General features: G+C 43.9%; 1 protein-coding gene across 7 annotated transcripts in view; it reads left to right on the top strand.

Moving 5' to 3' along the window:
* Positions 1 to 20867, top strand: part of fbrsl1 (fibrosin-like 1) — a 476892-nt gene that overhangs the window by 431145 nt on the left and 24880 nt on the right. For all 7 annotated transcript variants that reach the window (XM_071354122.1, XM_071354121.1, XM_071354120.1 and 4 more), the window contains one exon: positions 17247 to 17664. In XM_071354122.1, the coding sequence (XP_071210223.1) occupies positions 17247 to 17664 (418 nt within the window). The remainder of the gene's footprint in view (positions 1 to 17246; positions 17665 to 20867) is intronic.

The raw sequence follows: 20867 nt of genomic DNA, 5'->3' as shown, positions 1-20867 counted from the left end.
TGGCATATGAAGTATTTTCATAGGAGTCGGGTGGTCCACTTCTGGTGTTTGTACAGTACACTAGCTCTCCATCATGTGGCAGCATAAAGTTAGTGTATGTGTTGCTGTCAGTGCTCACTTTAAGACAGAGCCTCTCTGTCTGCTACCATATTGCAGGCTGAGACTACAGACTACAGATTTCTCTGCTCCAAAGAGCACCACACATGTAGGGTTAGTAGTGATAGACCCCGGCAATTAGCCCTGAACTCAACACATGACCTAATGAGATATGCACCACTGAGAAGGAGAGTTGTGCACAAATCAAACCCCATATTTTACTCCCGCATGGCCTTGCCAGCGTTATTAATCTCTCTCCATGTTTTGTTAAGAGAGACAAGCGGTAATTCGTTCAGACACGGGGTCTGCTGTTTGGCTGTTGGTTTTGGCTACCGCTGGTATTCCCCATGCTGCGGCTCTGGGCCCGGTCGGCTCTGACTGGCCCACTAATGGCTTCTCACTCTAATGCCCTATTCAGACACCCAGAGAAGCGACTAGAGAGCCTGTTATTCTAGTGCTGCTGTGGAGAGGAGCAAGCAGGACTGAGAGACCAGTGCTGTTTGCTTTGGGTGGAAATGTAGGAGAGTAGAGACAGAGTTCTACATCACCTAGGGAGCACTGAGCACCAGTTATCACTACATAGGTCAACTATTTTACACAGACACACATGCCTTACAAATAGATGTAATGGTCTTGAGATAGTTAGATGCTTTTTGTTTTCTTTACAAAGGACTTCAACCAGATGTGCGGTATGGCCAGCCTAAGGTTTGGAGTGGGTGTGTTGACTGAGTGATAGACTAAGTGGATGCAGTGTTGTGCTGGAGAGCCCAGGAGGCCCTACAGGAGACCAGCTGTAGTATAGTGCTGTGTGTTAACTGTATTATCAGCACAAGCCCACTGTAGCGTCAGGCTAATCTTGGATCAGGTGCGGCAGAAACGGCGGTAGAGGGGTCAGGGTCTTCAGAGAGGATGAAGCCTCAACCCTTTTAAAGCTGTTAAAATACACTTGAGACACTTTTAGCACAAGCATTTACACACAATCAACGAGAGAGAGAGAGTTTGAGTTTTTATAAAACCTTTATTTTATACTCAAATGTTAACACAAATAATGACACACTGTCTTTTCAGAAATGAATCAACAAATGTAATTCCTAAACGAAAAATAAATATATACATACCATCTACATTCAACTTATTTCTTCAGCAAAAAATAATTTCCCCTCCTCTACAAAACAAAGCTCTCCTTCGTATGCCCACTTCTCCTCAAACAATATGAGATCTTTTACAGCTGAGAAGAACTCAAAATCTACTTTTATTCTTGCTTTCACTAATCCTTTAAAAACACATCTTACATCCTGCCCATATCCCGTTTCTATCTTATGTTTCCTACTCAGAAAAATGGACATCTTAGCTTGTCCCAAAATAAAATTTAACATTTGACATTTTCTTTTCTGTTGCTTACTATATCTGAACCCCAAAATAAAAACAGTGTTATTGAAAACCTCCCCTACAGCTTTAAACAAACATTCCAGCATTTCCAATAGAGGTTTTATCCTCTCACACTCCATAAAACAGTGAAAAATAGTTTCTCTTATATTACAAAAAGGACATCCATCTCTAACATCTGAGTTAATAACAGATATAAAAGCATTAACTGCAATTATACCATGTAAAACCCTCCATTGCATATCACCAGTACCCTTTTGTAACGGTGGCTTGTACAGTGCTCTCCATTCTGGCTTTACTTTATCATCAATGCCCAATTTTACCCTCCATGGAGTGTCTTTTCTATTTTTCAATTTATCTTTGTTCAACACCTTGACACACCCCCTATACAAGTCCTTCCCATTCACCTCATCCAAACTCACCTCCTCCAACCCTCTCAAATCCATCAATAACACCTTTCTTTCTGACTCTGAGATATTTGGTGTAATCCCTAGTCTTGGAAATGAGACGTCTTCATCTTGTATATTCTTCTTGTGGTTACTAAGCATACCCCACTCTTCTGCTGACAGAGCCTTCCTGCAGCTCCCCAACATTTGTCCGACAATCCTTTCCGACCTCATCCCCAAATGTTCAGCCACCCGTCTTCCATCCATTAAGGCGGGCCCAGCCATGGCCATTAACTGTTTTAAGGTGATTATTTTGCCCTTCACCAGAATCTTGGAGAAATGTGGAACAGCTGCAGTTGTACAATCCAGTCTTGCCCCATACACCAGCGGTTCCTCCAACAGCCAATGCACTGACTCCGCTGAATTTCGTCTGGACACCTTCATTATGCTCCACACTCTGAGAAGGCCTCTGTAAAACGGAGGTACTCCCTCCCTAGAAATCTGTCTACTATCAACCAAAACTAAAGCCTTCTTTAATCCTAATCCTCCAACCCTCTGTAATACAAGACCTGCCACCCCTCTCCACACCACATTTTCCGGTCCATAAAGCAACCTTTGAATAAACTGAAACCGGAAAGCAGCAGCTCTACTAGCAAGATGTACAAGACCTTGTCCCCCCTCCTCTTTTGATAAATACAAAACACTTTGTGGAACCCAATGATATTTATCCCAAAAAAAATCCACAATAATTGCCTGTATCTTAGCCAGAAGGCCAGATGGTGGTTCTAAAACTGACAACCGATGCCACAGTGCAGAGGCAATCACATTATTAACTATAATAGTGCGCCCCCTATATGACATACGAGATAATAACCAACGCCATCTCCTCATCCTCCCTTCCACCATTTCAACCACCCCACTCCAATTCTTTTCCATAGTCCCCTCATCTCCTAGGTACACTCCAAGATACTTAAAACCTCCCTTACACCATTCTAGCCCTCCTGGCAAAGCCATGATCCCTCCAGCCCATTTCCCAATCTGTAAAGCACAACTCTTTTCCCAATTTACCTTTGCAGAGGATATTCCCCTAAAACGATCAACCATTATACTCAAACTATCCACCTCCGCTTGATTTTTCACTAACACAACTACATCATCAGCATAGGCTGAGAGACGAATAGGAGGAATATCCTCTGAAAGGTACACCCCTTCAATGCGACTTCTAATGCTATTTAGTAGTGGCTCTATAGCAATGGCATACAACATCCCTGACAAAGAACATCCCTGCCGAATACCTCTACACACTTTAAAAGGAGCACTCAAACCACCGTTAACTTTCAATACACTTTCAATGTCACCATATATCACCTTTATCATGGCAATAAAACCCGAGCTGAACCCAAACGCCTCAAGCGTGTGCCATAAATATTTATGTTCAACTCGGTCAAATGCCTTTTCCTGATCAATTGAAATTAGACCAGCATCCAACCCAATAGCCTTAGAGACGTCCAAAAAATCACGAATCAGAGAAATGTTATCCCCTATCTGCCTGCCAGGAACACAGTAGGACTGGTCCGTATGTATGATTTGCCCCATCACCTCCCTCAGCCTGTTGGACAAAGCCTTTGACAATATCTTATAATCAGTGCACAATAAAGCCACCGGCCTCCAGTTCTTCACCTCCCTAGGGTCACCCTTTTTGGGCAATAGGGTGAGGACAGCCCTTCTGCAGCTTATTGGTAGTAACCCTCCGGTTAAACTATCATTAACTACTGCTAGCCAATCCTCTCCCAACATAGCCCAAAAAGACTTAAAAAAGTCAACGGGAAGCCCATCAATGCCTGGTGCCCTTCCATTTTCCATGCCTTTTAATGCAGTGTATAACTCCTGCAAAGACAATGGTTGCTCCAGCTCAACCTGAGCTTCTGCAGCCACCTTTGGGAGCCCATCAAAGAACTGTTGTGTCACTGTTTTATCCTCTTTGTACTCACACTTATAGAGCTCAGCATAGAACTCTACTGCCCTCTTTCTAATTTCACTCGGGCTAGTGAGCTCTTGTCCAACAGCTGATTTGAGACAATGAATAATTTTTCTTTGTCCATTCTTTTTCTCTAAACCAAAGAAAAACTTGGATGAGGCATCCATTTCAGATATTCCCTGAAACTTACTTCTCACCAATGCCCCCTGTGCTCTGATACCCAGCAGGTCTGCCAATGCAGCTTTTCTCCTCTTGAGGGCCTGAGTATGGCCTCGATCTCCTGTGGTCTCAACCAACGTCATGAGTTCCACTATTTCAACCTCTAAGGCTTTCATTGATCTGGTGATATCCTTGGTGACATTCCTCGTGTATTGATTACAGAATTGTTGAATCTGGATTTTCCCTATATCCCACCACTGTTGAAGTGATATAAAACTGGCCTTTTGAGACCTCCACCTCTCCCACAAAAAACTGAAACATTTCCTGAAATGAGCATCACTCAATAAAGTTGTATTAAAATGCCAGTATGCACTTTTGGGTTTTACATCATTAATGAACACCACCTCTGTTATTAAACAATGATCAGAAAATCCCACTGGGGTTATCACACTTGATTTACAAACCTGAGATTGATGCTCAAAACAATAAAACCTATCTAACCTAGCCATAGAAATGATGTTCTCTCTCACATGCGCCCAGGTGTACTGCCTTGTTCCTCCATGTTGACTCCGCCAAATATCACACAATTCATGTGTTACAATAAGGCGTTTTAAAAAAGTCCTTGAGGCTATATGAGGTTCTTGGTGATTTCTATCTAAATCGCTGACTGTGCAGTTGAAATCCCCAGCAATAAATAAATAATCCTCTTTATTACATTTCTCAATGGTATTTGATAATGTCTCTAAAAAACATACCCTCTCAACTGTCACCACTGGGGCATATACATTTATCAGACACATAGTGATGTTTTCATACCTTGCTCTAACTTTTAATAACCTCCCCTCAACTATCTCCTCAATCTCATAAGACAAAGGCAAAAACCCTTTTGAGAACAAGATAGCCACACCCCCACTTTTTGAGTTTTTATGACTACACACCACTGTCCCACCCCACTCCTGTTGCCACATGACTTCATTTTCCAAATTACTATGCGTTTCTTGTAGAAAAATTATGTCACTTCCCTTTCCCCTAATTAACTCATACACCATGGCTCTTTTTTTACCATCTCTTGCCCCATTTACGTTTAAAGAAGAAATCTTAAAACTGCTCATGGATGAAAAAAATATACAGATGATGATACAGCCACCACATCTCTTTACAGAGTTAAAACTGCAACTGAACTCTTTCATTTTCTTTCGAATTTACATCACTTATCACTCTCGTGACCACTTTCTTGAGTCTAGCAATTTCAGGGCTTTTCAACCCTCCTCCTGTAATTTTTGACATCAGAAACTTTGCTGATTCAATAAACAATTCACTTTCAGGGAAAAAATCAGTTACATTGTAATCCTGCATATATTTCTTCCCTTTTGTCAACTTCAGAAATTGACGTATCTTCTCAATTCCATATCTCCCTTCTATCCCATTTGTCTCGCTACATTGTTGTGACGCGTCAGAAGACTCACTCTCGCTATCCTCCCCAGAAGAAAACTCCACCATCTCTACCACTTGTTCATCTCCAACTGATTTATCACTCTCTACCTTTCTCTTAGAACTAGACCCTTCACCCCCCCTTACGTTCTTCCTTTTACTCCTAGGTATTTTGAAAACATCTGCTTCTTTTTCCGTTATTTCAATCTCCTCTTGCCCTCCAATTTCATTTTCCAGCACCACCTCAGCGACGGCAGTCGCAATCTCACCACCTGTTTCCCCTCCCTCTTTGTTCTGATCTACCACAATTTCCACCTTATCCACAATGCCTTCTTCTCCTACTTTTCCAACCACATCTGCCCACCTTCTCCCTTCCCCTGCACCCTTAGCATTTTCATCCCTTCGCGATGGTGCGTTATTTGCACCAGCACTATACCCACTACCGGTCTCAGCGCGCTCATTCTCGGGACAACTGCGCACCAAATGCCCCTCTTTTCCACATCCAAAGCATTTCATTGATTCAGTCGAAGCGTAAAATACATAATCAAATCCATCAATCTTAAAACTGAACGCTAAATTCAGTTCATCTACGTCCTTTTTTAAAATCATATGCACTTGTCTCCTATGTGACACGACATGTTTCAGCAACGGAGATTTGCATCCAAAAAGAACTTTCTTTATTGTAGATACGATTTGACCATGACGAGATAACTCTCGTTCCAACACTTCATCTCTAACAAAAGGTGGTACGTTAGAAAGTATCACTTTTTTCGCCGGATTCATAAGCGGAAATACCTGCGTCTGTGTCTCCCGCAACACAACACCCGTCTCGACTATTTTATTCACCTTTTCAATAGAATCTAAGAAGATCACTACAGCGCTATTCATCCTTGAGGCTGATTTGATGCTATCATACCCAATGATAGCACCTACAGCCAGGCTACATTCTTCTACTGAACACCCTGCCGACGCTGGAATCTTTACTCCATTTCTCCTACTAAGTTTTTCAAACTCTACACTTCCGCGAGTGGCCATTTCAACCAGCCCCACCCGCTGGTTGTGCCCTCGCGAAAAAACAAACAAACAACCTCAACGATCCCACCACCCTTATACGTGCTTAATGATAGTTAAACAATATACCCTTAAAACAACTAAACTAATCAATATATATATATATATACATACCAAACCCAATAGAGTGAAAAGAAAATTACATTCGCTCTCACAATCACTCCTGCTTGACGACTCACTCCCAGCATGCACTCCGACGAGAGAGAGAGAGAGAGAGAGAGAGAGAGAGAGAGAGAGAGAGAGAGAGAGAGAGAGAGAGAGAGAGAGAGAGAGAGAGAGAGAGAGAGAGAGAGAGAGAGAGAGAGAGAGAGAGAGAGAGAGAGAGAGAGAGAGAGAGAGAGAGAGAGAGAGAGAGAGAGAGAGAGAGAGAGAGAGATACCTCAGTCTGGTTTTTGTCTTTCCCATCCAGAGATTTAAGACAGCATGCAGATGCTACAGGTACTGTGAAATCATCATCAGATAATAGTAAAGTATTTGATTTGTTCCATTTCAGCTTGCCGTGTGTAACAGTGAGCCAGAAGCTCCTCCAGTTGTTTAGACCGGTTTCATCGCCAGAGTCCAATTTCTCCCTTGGCTCCAAATCCCCCAGCCGTCACACCTTCTCCTTCTCTGTGATCAAAACAAATCAATTATTCTCTGCACGTAGAGCAGTAAAGTGAAATGCTACAGCTCATATCAGTTTTGAAACTGACTAACATGGCTACTCTGGGGCTGCCGAGTGTTGGCCCAGTTCCTCAGGCCCTGTCAGCACAAAGTGTGTGTGTGTGTGTGTGTGTATGTCAGTGATGAGAGCAGACAGAGCTGTGTGTCTTGCAGCAGGGAGGCAGCCCACAATAGCCCCACAGCTCATGGGCTTGTCTCCATTAGTTTTCTTGACATGACTTCCTGCCCTCTGCTCCCTCTCTCCTCTCCTCTGCCTTATTAACTTCCCCTCTCTCTCTCCCTCCCTTCTTCCCTCCTTCCTTTCCTCTCTCCCTCTGAATGTGTGTTTATGGCTCTCTCTCTCCCTCTTGCTCTCCATGGTAGCACTCTAATCAAGAATGATGGATTGGGTGCTAGGAGGCACTGGGAGTGTTTGCTAACCTGATACACCAGCGTAGTCTCTCCCCTTTTGTTGTCTGTGTGCAGGACATGAGGGATCCCAAACAGCGGAGGAGGCTTTGTATGTCTTTCTAGTTAAGCTCTGCATGAGAACTAGTCTAAACATCTGCACCCTTAGTATTATAACTTTGTCATCAGCTTTGACAAGAGATGTATAGCAAAAGGTGCTATCTTTCTGTCTTTCTTCCCCTCTCTCTGTATGCCATTTAGAAACGTCCCCTCCTTCACTGTCTTCAGCTCTGACTAATGAAGTGGAGCTATTTTCTATTTTCTGCTGAGATTTACTCATTTTGAATGTATGGCAATTAGAGGAGGAAAATGGCATTTCTCTCTCTCTCTCTCTCTCTCTCTCTCTCTCTCTCTCTCTCTCTCTCTCTCTCTCTCACTCACTCACTCACTCACTCACTCACTCAGTCACTCACTCACTCACTCACTCACTCACTCACTCACTCACTCTCGCTCACTCATCTTCAACAGCTGTCCCGTCTCCATCTGCAGCACTAGCCTAATGGTTAAGCACCCCAGGAGCAGCTTAGCACTGGTCACACTCTGAACATAATCCTCCTATAGGCGTAGTGTTGGTTGCATCAGTGTGTCTGTCTACTGGACAGCTTGTGTCCTTGCATTTGAAACCTAACCTCGGGCACTTTCAATATCACGAGGTTGATATCTATAGAGAAACAGTCCTCCAACCCCCCCTACCCTGGTCTGGTAGATAGTGTTGTTGCTAGCTGTACTGTTCCTCTTGTAGGGGATGAACAACAGTGGGTGTATTTATCATGGAAACGCATATTTAACAGTCTGCTAGGGGTTTTATCTGAATCAATAAAAGTGCATTCTTCTTATTCTGTTTGGTCCATTACAAACTGTATGTATTTCATTTCCTTTGATTACCCATTAATCCATATGAATCATTAATTTTGTCTCCGGCATTGTATGTGTCCTGTGCACAAGCCCATCCAATAGGCATATGTCAATCTTCTGCATTTAGGAGCTAGGCCTAACTGAGAGCATATATTTACTCTGAAAAACTGTGATTTATAGGCTAGTCTTTGTGATTCTTGGATGAGTGCGATGTGAGACATCTGTGTGGAATTTCAATTGGAAGCAGGAATGCATTGGTGAAGGATAGACCATTGACAAGCTCTAATGAGTACATACTCTAGGTATTCAGGCAGCAATCTAAAGCCTGGCTGGGCATGCAATAACACCAAGGTAAAACATGGAAACATTACAGAAACATGCAACAGTTGATGGATGATCTCATTGTAACTGACGACATTGTTCTTGCTACAAACATGTTTTTTTGTTGAATGTAAGCTTAGCTTCACTAAGAAGCTTGCTGTACTAGTGTTTTACTGGATAACAATCCATATCCCGCTCCTTATAAAAGCACCATTTTTAATAATTTGGATTTAACAGGTGCGAATCTACATCAATATCTTGACTAAAACCCACAGTCCAATTCAAAGCGAATTGACACAGTTATCTTGAAAGCACTTGACGAAACACAATCTAGCAGAAAATATTTATCCTACCCCTTCATGGTTCTGAACGGCTATGGCCGCAAACGACAAAACATTGAATGATGGTATGACAGATGGTGAAGAGCTGTCAACCTCTCAATTGTTGCTTTGCTTTTGGGGTCGAGAGGGGAGAACAGTGAGGCTATATATTGAAATAGAGATCAGAGTGGAGAAGAAAAGTATGCAGGCTCTTTCAGCTCCCTGTCATGCCACTTGGGATCTGTTGAAGGATTTTCATTCAGCCATTTCCTTCCATTGAGAAATAATCAGTCACTGAAAGATAATACTATATCCACTTAGTGACATGTAGGCTCGTTGCAGGTTCATTCTTGAACTGGTGTGGTAGAGTACCTTTATTTACATTTTCAAATCCACAGAAAAAAGCATATCCTAAAAACACATCTCTGCTGAGACTTGAAGCTTGGAGGTCTTGTTTTCCTGTCCTGTTTTTCCCTCCTTTCTGTGGGGTTTGTAAACCAGCTGGTGGTCTTAATAAAGCATGCTGTCCTGCAGGGCAACAAAGCAGTATTGTTGAGATTGCTAAGGCATTATGCAAGCCTAAGTAAAGCTTCCACACAGCTAAAGAATTACAGCCCACACTGAGCTTTGTGGTGCCCTGTAGAGACTCTGAAAAGGTCTTGAAGGTATCGGAGAGGAAAGGCGGGGAGGCTTGGTTGGTTCATTGGTTGGTTGGTTGGTTTTCTCTCTCCACTGCTCCTTGATGGGGAACAGGAGTCCAGAGCCTTTATTAGAAGTGGCAGGCGTTGTCTCCAGTCATCTAGGTAATTGCAGCGCTGCGTCCTCTCCTGTAATCAATCGAGACAGCTGCCGCCGCTGCGTTCAAGTCCAGTGGGCGAGCGTGTCGTGCTAATTAATGGATTGATAAGGCCGGTGCGCTCAGCTCCACGCCGCACCGCACATCACAACTTCCTGAGATTCCCTTGAAGTTCATAGATGTTTCTCCCGCTGTCTGTCTGTCCACACAGTCCCCAGGGCAACTGCCATGGTCAGGGGTCAACAACGGTGAAAGGGGTCACATTCCAGACTGCAGGGTGGCCTGTGTGTGCCAGAAGAGCCATTAGACTTGAGCTTTATGTTGAAAGGCTGAAAGATGTCATCCGCCCTATTTTCTTCAGGAAGTCTCAGTGGCACTGACCTCATACGACCCGAGGGGTTTTCATATGAGGCTGGGAGTGATGGGTTTTAGGGTTTGGGAGGGGGTGAAGGGGTCTTGCCCTTCTGGAACTCATTGTGACCAGAGTTTAATTAAAGTTTAGAGTGGAACAAGGGTCTGGTTTGGCCACCACTGAAGCAGAAATACATGGCTTGGGCCAGATTTTGTCCAGTCAGCACATACAGGCATCCATACTTTTATTAATAAACCTTTATTTTGACAGGGAAGTCCTACTGAGACTAGGGTCCCTTTTTCAGATGAATTCTTCATAAATACATCAAAAATATATTCAACATACAATATACACAACCCTAACCCTAACCCTTAAACAGACACATTTATCAACATAGTGGTCTCTGATTATTTCTCTGAACTGACCAAGGGGGACCAGAACACCTCATTTCAGAGACCTCTGTGAGTTTTTCCAGAAGTTGCTAATCTGCATCACCCCCTTCGACAGCAATCACGTGCCACAGGAGAAGATGGCATATGCCTGGTGCCACATATGTCCATGTGGATTTGAAGCCAAGCCCAGCATGCAGAAACAGAGACACTGATTCATACCAGACAGGGCTGCCAGCCCAGCCCAGCTCTTCCAAATTAACATTAGGTGCCCACAGTGGATGTGCAGGCTTTGACAGTAAACGTGTTACAGCTTCACACCCATCCCATTCTGTTGCCATCCGAGTCCTTTTGTCAGCTGCAATGGACAGAACTAATTGAAACACGCCAGCTGTCCCCACTTTCTAGATATCTTGGCAGCCTCTCCCTGTTCATTTCCCATTAACATCTCTGAGTGATTTCACAAAGCATTGCCTTGGCCTCCCACTAAACGCCATTCCAAACGCTCCCAGGCAGATTAAATAGTGTGAGGATGAGAGAACTGACCATCGCAAATTTAGCTGGGATTTGATTATTAACGTGACTATTTGCTGCTACTCAGCTAGCCGGCCTCCCATTATCCTCCAAAATCATTTAGATCAAACCACTCCGCCTCTTTCTGTTTTTCTTCTTGTAACACAGAATGGCTCGCAGGCAGGCAGCAATGAGGTGTTGATTTCCAAGACTGCGTGGGTTTCCTGTCTCCTGCCAGTACCTGTTTTAGTCATTTTCCACAGCCACTCAGTCGTGAGCTAGAGGTAGCTAGGCCTTGGCATGCACAGACAGACGCTAGAGAGGTCAAAGAAGAAAAAGCCCAACGTTGTGAATTCCACTACTGAGAAACAGGAAGGTTTCCTGTTAGAACAGTGCCAAGCTGGAAGGGAGATCAAGGTGGAGTGTGATTTCTACAGAACCGTCTGCCACCTCCAACTTCTTCAGGAGACTCGTCACTTTATTTATTTATTTATTTTTGATATATCCTTTTTTTTGTGGACGTCCCAGACTGTTTATGTTCTGGTAAAGTGATGATGTGGTGTGAGCGAACCACAGAGTTTGCCTTGTAAATGAGAACGCCCGATGGGCGAGGTGACTGCGATGACTGGGGTGGCTTGGATTTTTTCTCTCTTTTCACAGCGCCAGGCTTCAATGGCCTCTGGTCATGATGGAGAGAATTTACATACCCCTATGTTCTAACTTTAAAACTTTATTTGCATACAGGTTTATTTCTCCCCCTCTCTCTTGGTTGTACTGCATATATTGGCGGTGGTGGCTGTGGTGGCCAGGTTATTCATACACCTCTCTGATTTGCATGAGTGATGGTTTGGTTGGCGACTGAATTAGGACATGATTTAGATATCTAATCCAGAGGGACGTCGGGCTCGTTTGCAGGTGGCCATCCCAGGTGTGCCTGAAATAAATGGCAAAGAGTTGACAAAGGGTTATTTTCTATTATTTGCAAGTCATCCTTCATTTGGGTATCTACTAAAGTTAACCAATATGTTTGGATGCAAAAATAGTAAATATATGCGCACACAGTAGAACTGCTTTGGCTCTCAATGGTCTGTTGTTGTTTCATTGAAATCCTCTTGTATTTTGTTCATTGATAATTGATTATGGACAACCTCTTATTCACATCCTATTCTCCCCAAGAGGAGAGGGGTTTATGTGAAGTAAGTCATGCACGATCAGTCAATGGGAAATACCATTATACTCTTGGTAAAGTATTCATTTTTAGGGCAATATCAGTAGAAATGGTACAAATAGCGAGGTTCAAGACCCTTGTAAGACATCACAGTAAAATGGAGGAATGTATTGCAAAAGGAAATAGCAAAATTGTATTATACTGGGAAAGATTGGTTAGTCTGTGGACATTGGAAGGTTGGAGTTAACATCAGAATGAATGGTGGATTGGCCGCTGTGTGTGAAAATTCAGCACTTGAGGAAATTTGGAATATACTGTATGTATAATTATTTAACTTCATGTACCGTACATGTGGGCAAAACATTTTGTCCGTTAGTCTGCTGTAATCAGTGGCGGGCTGGTAGGGTAAAAATAAATAAAAGTAATGCACAACCTGCATTTACATGTAAAACATCCAAGACTCATCAACTATCAGTCAATCTCCTCAGACTGACATAATGGTCTCTCTCTGTGAGGAGACATGGTGTCATGATGGACCACCTAATCCTTTATTGATGGCTCTGGTTGCTGGCAGCACAGACCATCTGCCCGCTCTGTCTCTCTGGATGCGTTCCAAATCGCACCCTTGTCTCTATATAGTTCACTACTTTTGACCAGGGCCCATAGGGATATGGTCAAAAGTAGTGCACTGTAAAGGGAATAGGGTGCAATTTGGAACGAACCTTGTCAGTGTAGAGGGAGGGATGGAGGGGAGAGGAGTGGTGGCCAGATGTTCCAGGGGGACAGAGAGGGTCAGATGTGAAGGGTGTCAGAGACAGGACAGCTGTGGAATGACCCTAGGGGTCACAGAGGTCACCCTCGTCCCCGATGGACACATCAGTCACAGAGGGGGTGTCCTGAAGCCTGTCGTCCATCTGGTGTCCCTTTCTCCCTCCCTCCATCTATCCCTCTTTCCCTCTCTTCATCCATCCATTTGTCTCTCCATCCATTCATCCACCCCCTCCCTCCATCCCTCATTCCATTCCTCCCTCCTCCCTTCTCTCAGTGCCACACCAAATCCCCAGAGTACGCAGGCCACAGGAACAACTATAGAAAGATCAATAGTGGCCTGAAATGTCATCTGGTGAACAGTGATGCCAACACTCCCCAAGGGAGTGTCACTGTCAAATTGTGCACTAACCGATGAATTGTCCCTGACCTCCCGTGCACTGAATACGGGAGTATCACTGTCTCCTCGAGCCCTAACCAGGCCTAGGACATACACAGTGGGGCTGTCCTCAAGCACGGCTTTCTCTCCATCTGTTCCATGTGTTTTCATGTTTTTGTACCCATGTTACGGCTTAATTTGAATGACTATCTCAGATGTTTATTGGTGCAGTTTGGCTTGCCTGCTGAATGAAGTTGTGGGATTTTTCAGGAAGATAACATTTTGTCCTGAGAGATGAAGGAGAAGTGTAAACCTGACGGTTGTGATTGACTGTGGAACTACAGTTGACAGTCATCAGATTCAGTTGCAAGGAGAGCTGTTAGTTGCTTTGGGCGGTGACAGTATTAACAGTGAAATGTTGCTTTGGGCGGTAGGTAAGTATTACCAATTGAAATGTTATTGTAACAGCATTAATCCCTGTGATGAAACATGTCAGAGAAGAATCCCTGTCACTTGGATACCACCAGGCCCTCGCTTTACCATCAGACAAGAATAGAATCTAAACTTGTTATGGGATTGGTACATTCTCAACAATAACAAACATGTTGTTCCGTTGATGGATCACTTCTCATGTCTCTGTGTGTTTGCTGTAGGGATATGCTCAACACAGTATGAACCAGATAGTAGCTGAGAGCCATGTATGATAGCATACCATGTTACCATCAGCCCCTAGGCATACCAGACAGTAATAGGGATTGTAATGTGACCATAACACATTCACAATCAGATCCTGCCCTTCATTAGAATGAGAAGGCAGAACCTGGCTGTGTGTGTGTACGCGTGTGAAGTGTACGGCCCCTCCCTCGGCCTGGTCTAGTCTGGCGAACTGTTTTAATGAGGAGATAGAGAGTCTCAGGCTGACACATCAGGTCCCCCCTGCCTCCATTACACCCCATTATAATCATCATTAAGATAACCCACCACCGCTCATTGTGTCCTCAGTATTACAGCCTCAGCCGTCCTATTGGCTTCCTTCCTCCACAATGTGTCTAGGAAAGAGAGGGGTTTCCACGGCAACGTCAGCGAAGGGCGACATTTCGACAGATAATTATTTGCCTCTCTCTCATTTTCTCGATCTCTCTCTCGCTCTCTCTCGGCCCACCCAGACAAGGAATCCTTATTTAAGACCCTTTTTATAATAAAGCCGTATTATTATACCCAGACCTGAATTCATTTGGAAAGTCGTGACACCTTTGCCTCCCCCGCTGATCCTGTAAAGGCGAAGGGGGAACGTGTTTAAAATCTCCATACAGCGTTTTATTACCCTTTTATGGGCGTTAGAATCTTTGGAAGATTAAGCGGGTTCTATTAAGCCCTGGATATTCCATTAGGAGTCTGCCTGCTCTGAGGAGCTGAGCTGAGGAGCTGAGCTCTCACTAGCTGCTAAAGGCAGTAGGCTAGCTCTCATTTGTCACTGGCTGCTCTCTGCGGCGCTCTGAGACTCCCATGGAGCTGCTTAATTGAGGCTCTAGTAAGCCTTCTTGAATCTCTGCTGCATTAGAGGCAGAAGTTAGAGATGATTAAAGGGCCATTCTGTCCCAGTCTGTCTTTCTTTCTTTCCCTCTATTTCAATCTGTCTCTCCATTTTCTCCTTCCTCTTTAATATTTGTTCTCTTTACTTGCAGGTGATATTTCTGTATTCAGAGGGATTCCACTTCCCTGCTGATTTGCTCATTTGAAACCTATATTTTAGGTTTAATGCTGCTACCACTGTCTTGGTTAGGCATATTCCATTCACCCTGCATTTTGTTATGAAGAGAGCTGACTGTGGTCAGGAATACACAGTGAAATATGCCTTTATCACTACTATAACTTGTTCTGTCAGCCACCATTTTCTCGAGCAGGGCTTTTTGTCAATAGATTCCAATTAAAGCCTCCTTGAGATTTATGTTCTCTGTGGCATTATTTATTCAGTAGAAACATTGTAGCCCATTAAAATGTTATGCTCTTGGTACTGAATATGGAAATTCATTGGAATTCTCCTTGTTATAAAAGCTCTGTGTCTTCCCGGGGATCCAGATGAAGTAGCTGGCTGGGTTCAAAGTGTTTGGCTGTAGCCTACAGCTTTAGAAATCCCTTGAAAGATCTGTGGGGTGAAGACGCAACAAGGCCATGATAAGGGGCCGTGATCTCTTTTCACAGCACAATTGAAACATAATTATTTCATGCCAGATTGTGTGCTCAGCAAAGCCCTGAATAGTAGTGGCATTTAACTTTAATTAGGTGTGATTTATTCATACTGACTGGATCGCTCGCAGAAATTGGATCATCTGATTATAGTCAAGCATGAAAATGACCTGATTAAACACTTCATAAAACCTAGGGAGGGAAAGAAAAAGGGATCCTTGGGTAGGAGACGTGTAGAGGCAGTACGGTGAGGGAGAGAGGGGAGGGGACAGGGGAGGCAGGCAGATACACTATATATACAAAAGTATGTGGACACCCCTTCAAATTAGTGGATTCAGCTATTTCAGCCACACCCGTTGCTGACAGGTGTATAAAATCAAGCACACAGCCATGCAATCTCCATTGACAAACATTGGCAGTACAATGGCCTTACTGAAGAGCTCAGTGACCTTTCCAACAAGTCAGTTCATCAAATTTCTGCCCTACTAGAGCTGCCCCGGTCAACTGTAAGTGCTGTTATTGTGACGTGGAAATGTCTAGGAGCAACAACGGCTCAGCAGCAAAGAGGTAGGCCACACAAACTCCCAGAACGGGACCACCGAGTGCTGAAGCATGTAGCGCGTAAAAATCATCTATCCTCGGTCATCTGTTCACACTACCGAGTTCCAAACTGTCTCTGGAATCAACGTCAGCACAAAAACTGTTTGTCGGGAGCTTAAAGCAGCCATACACAAGCCTAAGATCACCATGCCACGCTTCGGCTGGAGTAGTGTAAAGCTCGCCGCCATTGGACTCTGGAGCAGTGGAAACGCGTTCTCTGGAGTGATGAATCACGCTTCCCCATCTGGCAGTCCGACGGATGAATCTGGGTTTGGCGGATGCCAGGAGAACACTACCTGCCCCAATGTATAGTGCCAACTGTAAAGTTTGGTAGAGGAGGAATAATGGTCTGGGGCTGTTTTTCATGGTTTGGGCTAGTCCCCTTAGTTCCAGTGAAGGGAAATCTTAACGCTACAGCATACAATGACATTCTAGACGATTCTGTGCTCCTAACTTTGTGGCAACAGTTTGGGGAAGCCCCTTTCCTGTTTCAGCATGGCAATGCTCCCATGCACAAAGCGAGGTCCATATAGAAATGGTTTGCTGAGATCGGTGTGGAAGAACTTGACTGGCCTGTACAGAGGCTTGACCTCAACCCTTCAAACACCTTTATGATTAATTGGAACGCCGACTGCGAGCCAGGCTCAGTGTCCGACCTCTATAATGTTCTTGTGACTGAATGGAAGCAAGTCCCCGAAGCAATGTTCCAACACCTAGTGGAAACCCTTCCCAGAATAGTGATAGCAGCAAAGGGGGAAGCAACTCCATATTAATGCCCATGATTTTGAAATGAGATGTTCGACGAGTGTCCACATACTTTTGGTCGTGTAGTGTATTAGCTTTTCTTTTTCTTCTGGACCAACATACCACACATGGTTCTCAATAACAGTTAGACAGACACTTCTCCCAGCTTTTTCATTACACCAGGCAATGGTATATCTACATCCTCCCTTAACGTTCGTTGTCTCTTTGTCTCTGCAGGTGTGACGACGAATGAGAATCCAGAGTCCAAGGCTGTCAGCTCGGCCAAAGTATCAGGGCTCCAGCGTAGCCAGGAGCAGAGTAACGAGGTGTCCTTCACCCCGCGTGTGTCCAGCCCCACCCCGGCCTCCCCGCCTACGGGCTCCCCTGCCCCCTCTGCCACCGCGGCAGCCCCCCCTCAGCCCCTCCCAAGGGTGCGGCTCTCCTCCCCGCCCCCCCTCCTCATCAAGAGAGAGTCAGACCGGGCGCTGCCCATCCCCACCCCTCCCCTGCTTAGGGCCCGGCCCAACTCTCTCCAGGAGCACCGGGTCCCTGTCTCGCTCCCTCTCCCCCAGCACCAACACCACGCCAGGCCTCTCATCAGCCACCAACATCACCAGCATCACCCACTGCAGTACAACAGCCTGCACGACATCAGGTACAGTAGGACCACATCTTATCCGTATGCTCTGGGTCTGTTTAGTTATGCCTAGTTCTCTTACATGATCTGGGTCTGTTTAGTTATGCCTAGCTCTCTTACATGATCTGGGTCTGTTTAGTTATGCCTAGCTCTCTTACATGATCTGGGTCTGTTTAGTTATGCCTAGCTCTCTTACATGATCTGGGTCTGTTTAGTTATGCCTAGCTCTCTTTCATGATATGGGTCTGTTTAGCTATACCTAGCTCTCTTACATGATCTGGGTCTGTTTAGTTATGCCTAGCTCTCTTACATGATCTGGGTCTGTTTAGTTATGCCTAGCTCTCTAACATGATCTGGGTCTGTTTAGTTATGCCTAGCTCTCTTACATGATCTGGGTCTGTTTAGTTATGCCTAGCTCTCTTTCATGATCTGGATCTGTTTCAGCTATGCCTAGCTCTCTTACATGATCTGGGTCTGTTTAGTTATGCCTAGCTCTCTTACATGATCTGGGTCTGTTTAGTTATGCCTAGCAGTCTTCTTATACTTTATACCATGCTTATATATGATACAATACCTCATTGACTTACGTCAGAGAGCGTGTTGATTCCACCTGCACTGATCTGTCAGGTATCTAGCAAAGGGTAACGGGATAGCTCGAAAGTAGTTTGGCTACAATGTGCTATCTAATGTTCGAAAATATGACCTAGGTGACGTAGTCTAATGACCCAATTTCATCCTCAAAACAGGCTGAATTAATCCAAGCTAAAACAATAGTCGTTATCTTGTATACTCAAAATGGAATTTCAGATCAGCACATCACATATACACATACATTCTCAGAATTCATAGACACAGCTTCCAGTCATGTAATAAACCCACTCAAACCCACTCAAGTCGGAAGTTTACATACACTTAGGTTGGAGTCATTAAAACTCGTTTTTCAACCACTCCACAAATGTATTGTTAATTCTTAGGGCTAGGGGTCCCAACTTCCGGTGAAACTGGAGGGAGCGCAATTCAAATAAATAATCATAAATAATATGGATTTTAAACATTTATGTACATATTAAGTGTCTTATATCGGTTGAAAGCTTAAATTCTTGTTCATCTAACTGCACTGTCAGATTTACAGTAGCTATTAAAGCGAAAACATGCCATGCGATTGTTTGAGGACAGCGCCCCACATCAAAATATTTTTCCACTAGCACAGGTTTCATACATTCACAAATAACGATTAAATATTCACTTACTTTTTGAAAATCTTCCTCTGATTTGTCATCCAAAGGGTCCAAGCTATAACATGTAGTGTCATTTTGTTAGTTAAAATCCTTCTGTATATCCCAAAACGCCCGTTTAGTTGGAGCCATCGATTTGAGTAATCCACTCGTTCAACATGCAGAGAAAGGAATCCGAAAATCTACCCCTAAACTTTGTTTCAACAAGTCAAAATATGTTTCTATTTACTCCTCAGATACCCTAAAATGTAATCAAACTATAATATTTCTTACGGAAAGAAGTATAGTGGGGCAAAAAAGTATTTAGTCAGCCACCAATTGTGCAAGTTCTCCCACTTAAAAAGATGAGAGAGGCCTGTAATCTTCACCATAGGTACACTTCAACTATGACAGACAAAATGAGAAGAAAAAAAATCAGAAAATCACATTGTAGGATTTTTTTATGAATTTATTTGCAAATTATGGTGGAAAATAACTATTTGGTCACCTACAAACAAGCAAGACTTCTGGCTCTCACAGACCTGTAACTTCTTAAGAGGCTCCTCTGTCCTCCACTCGTTACCTGTATTAATGGCACCTGTTTGAACTTGTTATCAGTATAAAAGACACCTGTCCACAACCTCAAACAGTCACACTCCAAACTCCACTATGGCCAAGACCAAAGAGCTGTCAAAGGACACCATAAACAAAATTGTAGACCTGCACCAGGCTGGGAAGACTGAATCTGCAATAGGTAAGCAGCTTGGTTTGAAGAAATCAACTGTGGGAGCAATTATTAGGAAATGGAAGACATACAAGACCACTGATAATCTCCCTCGATCTGGGGCTCCACGCAAGATCTCACCCCGTGGGGTCAAAATGATCACAAGAACGGTGAGCAAAAATCCCAGAACCACACGGGGGGAACTAGTGAATGACCTGCAGAGAGCTGGGACCAAAGTAACAAAGCCTACTATCAGTAACACACTACGCCGCCAGGGACTCAAATCCTGCAGTGCCAGATGTGTCCCCCTGCTTAAGCCAGTACATGTCCAGCCCGTCTGAAGTTTGCTAGAGAGCATTTGGATGATCCAGAAGAAGATTGGGAGAATGTCATATGGTCAGATGAAACCAAAATAGAACTTTTTGGTAAAAACTCAACTCGTCGTGTTTGGAGGACAAAGAATGCTGAGTTGCATCCAAAGCACACCATACCTACTGTGAAGCATGGGGGTGGAAACATCATGCTTTGGGGCTGTTTTTCTGCAAAGGGACCAGGACGACTGATCCGTGTAAAGGAAAGAATGAATGGGGCCATGTATCGTGAGATTTTGAGTGAAAACCTCCTTCCATCAGCAAGGGCATTGAAGATGAAACGTGGCTGGGTCTTTCAGCATGACAATGATCCCAAACACACCGCCCGGGCAACGAAGGAGTGAGAGGCATTTCAAGGTCCTGGAGTGGCCTAGCCAGTCTCCAGATCTCAACCCCATAGAAAATCTTTGGAGGGAGTTGAAAGTCTGTGTTGCCCAGCAACAGCCCCAAAACATCACTGCTCTAGAGGAGATCTGCATGGAGGAATGGGCCAAAATACCAGCAACAGTGTGTGAAAACCTTGTGAAGACTTACAGAAAACGTTTGACCTCTGTCATTGCCAACAAAGGGTATTTAACAAAGTATTGAGATAAACTTTTGTTATTGACCAAATACTTATTTTCCACCATAATTTGCAAATAAATTCATAAAAAATCCTACAATGTGATTTTCTGAATTTTGTTTCTTCTCATTTTGTCTGTCATAGTTGATGTGTACCTATGATGAAAATTACAGGCCTCTCTCATCTTTTTAAGTGGGAGAACTTGCACAATTGGTGGCTGACAATACTTTTTTGCCCCACTGTATGTTCAATAGGAAACCGATTTTAGCAGGTGCGTAATGTCTTCATAGCGAACGCAAACACAAATTTCCAAGACTGTGTCCTTCTGCTAAAACTGATATTTCTTATTC

Source organism: Salvelinus alpinus, chromosome 19, assembly GCF_045679555.1.
Source record: "Salvelinus alpinus chromosome 19, SLU_Salpinus.1, whole genome shotgun sequence".
Lineage (NCBI taxonomy): Eukaryota > Metazoa > Chordata > Actinopteri > Salmoniformes > Salmonidae > Salvelinus > Salvelinus alpinus.
Note: the sequence above shows the minus strand (reverse complement) of the source record. Positions and strands in the feature narration are given on the sequence as shown.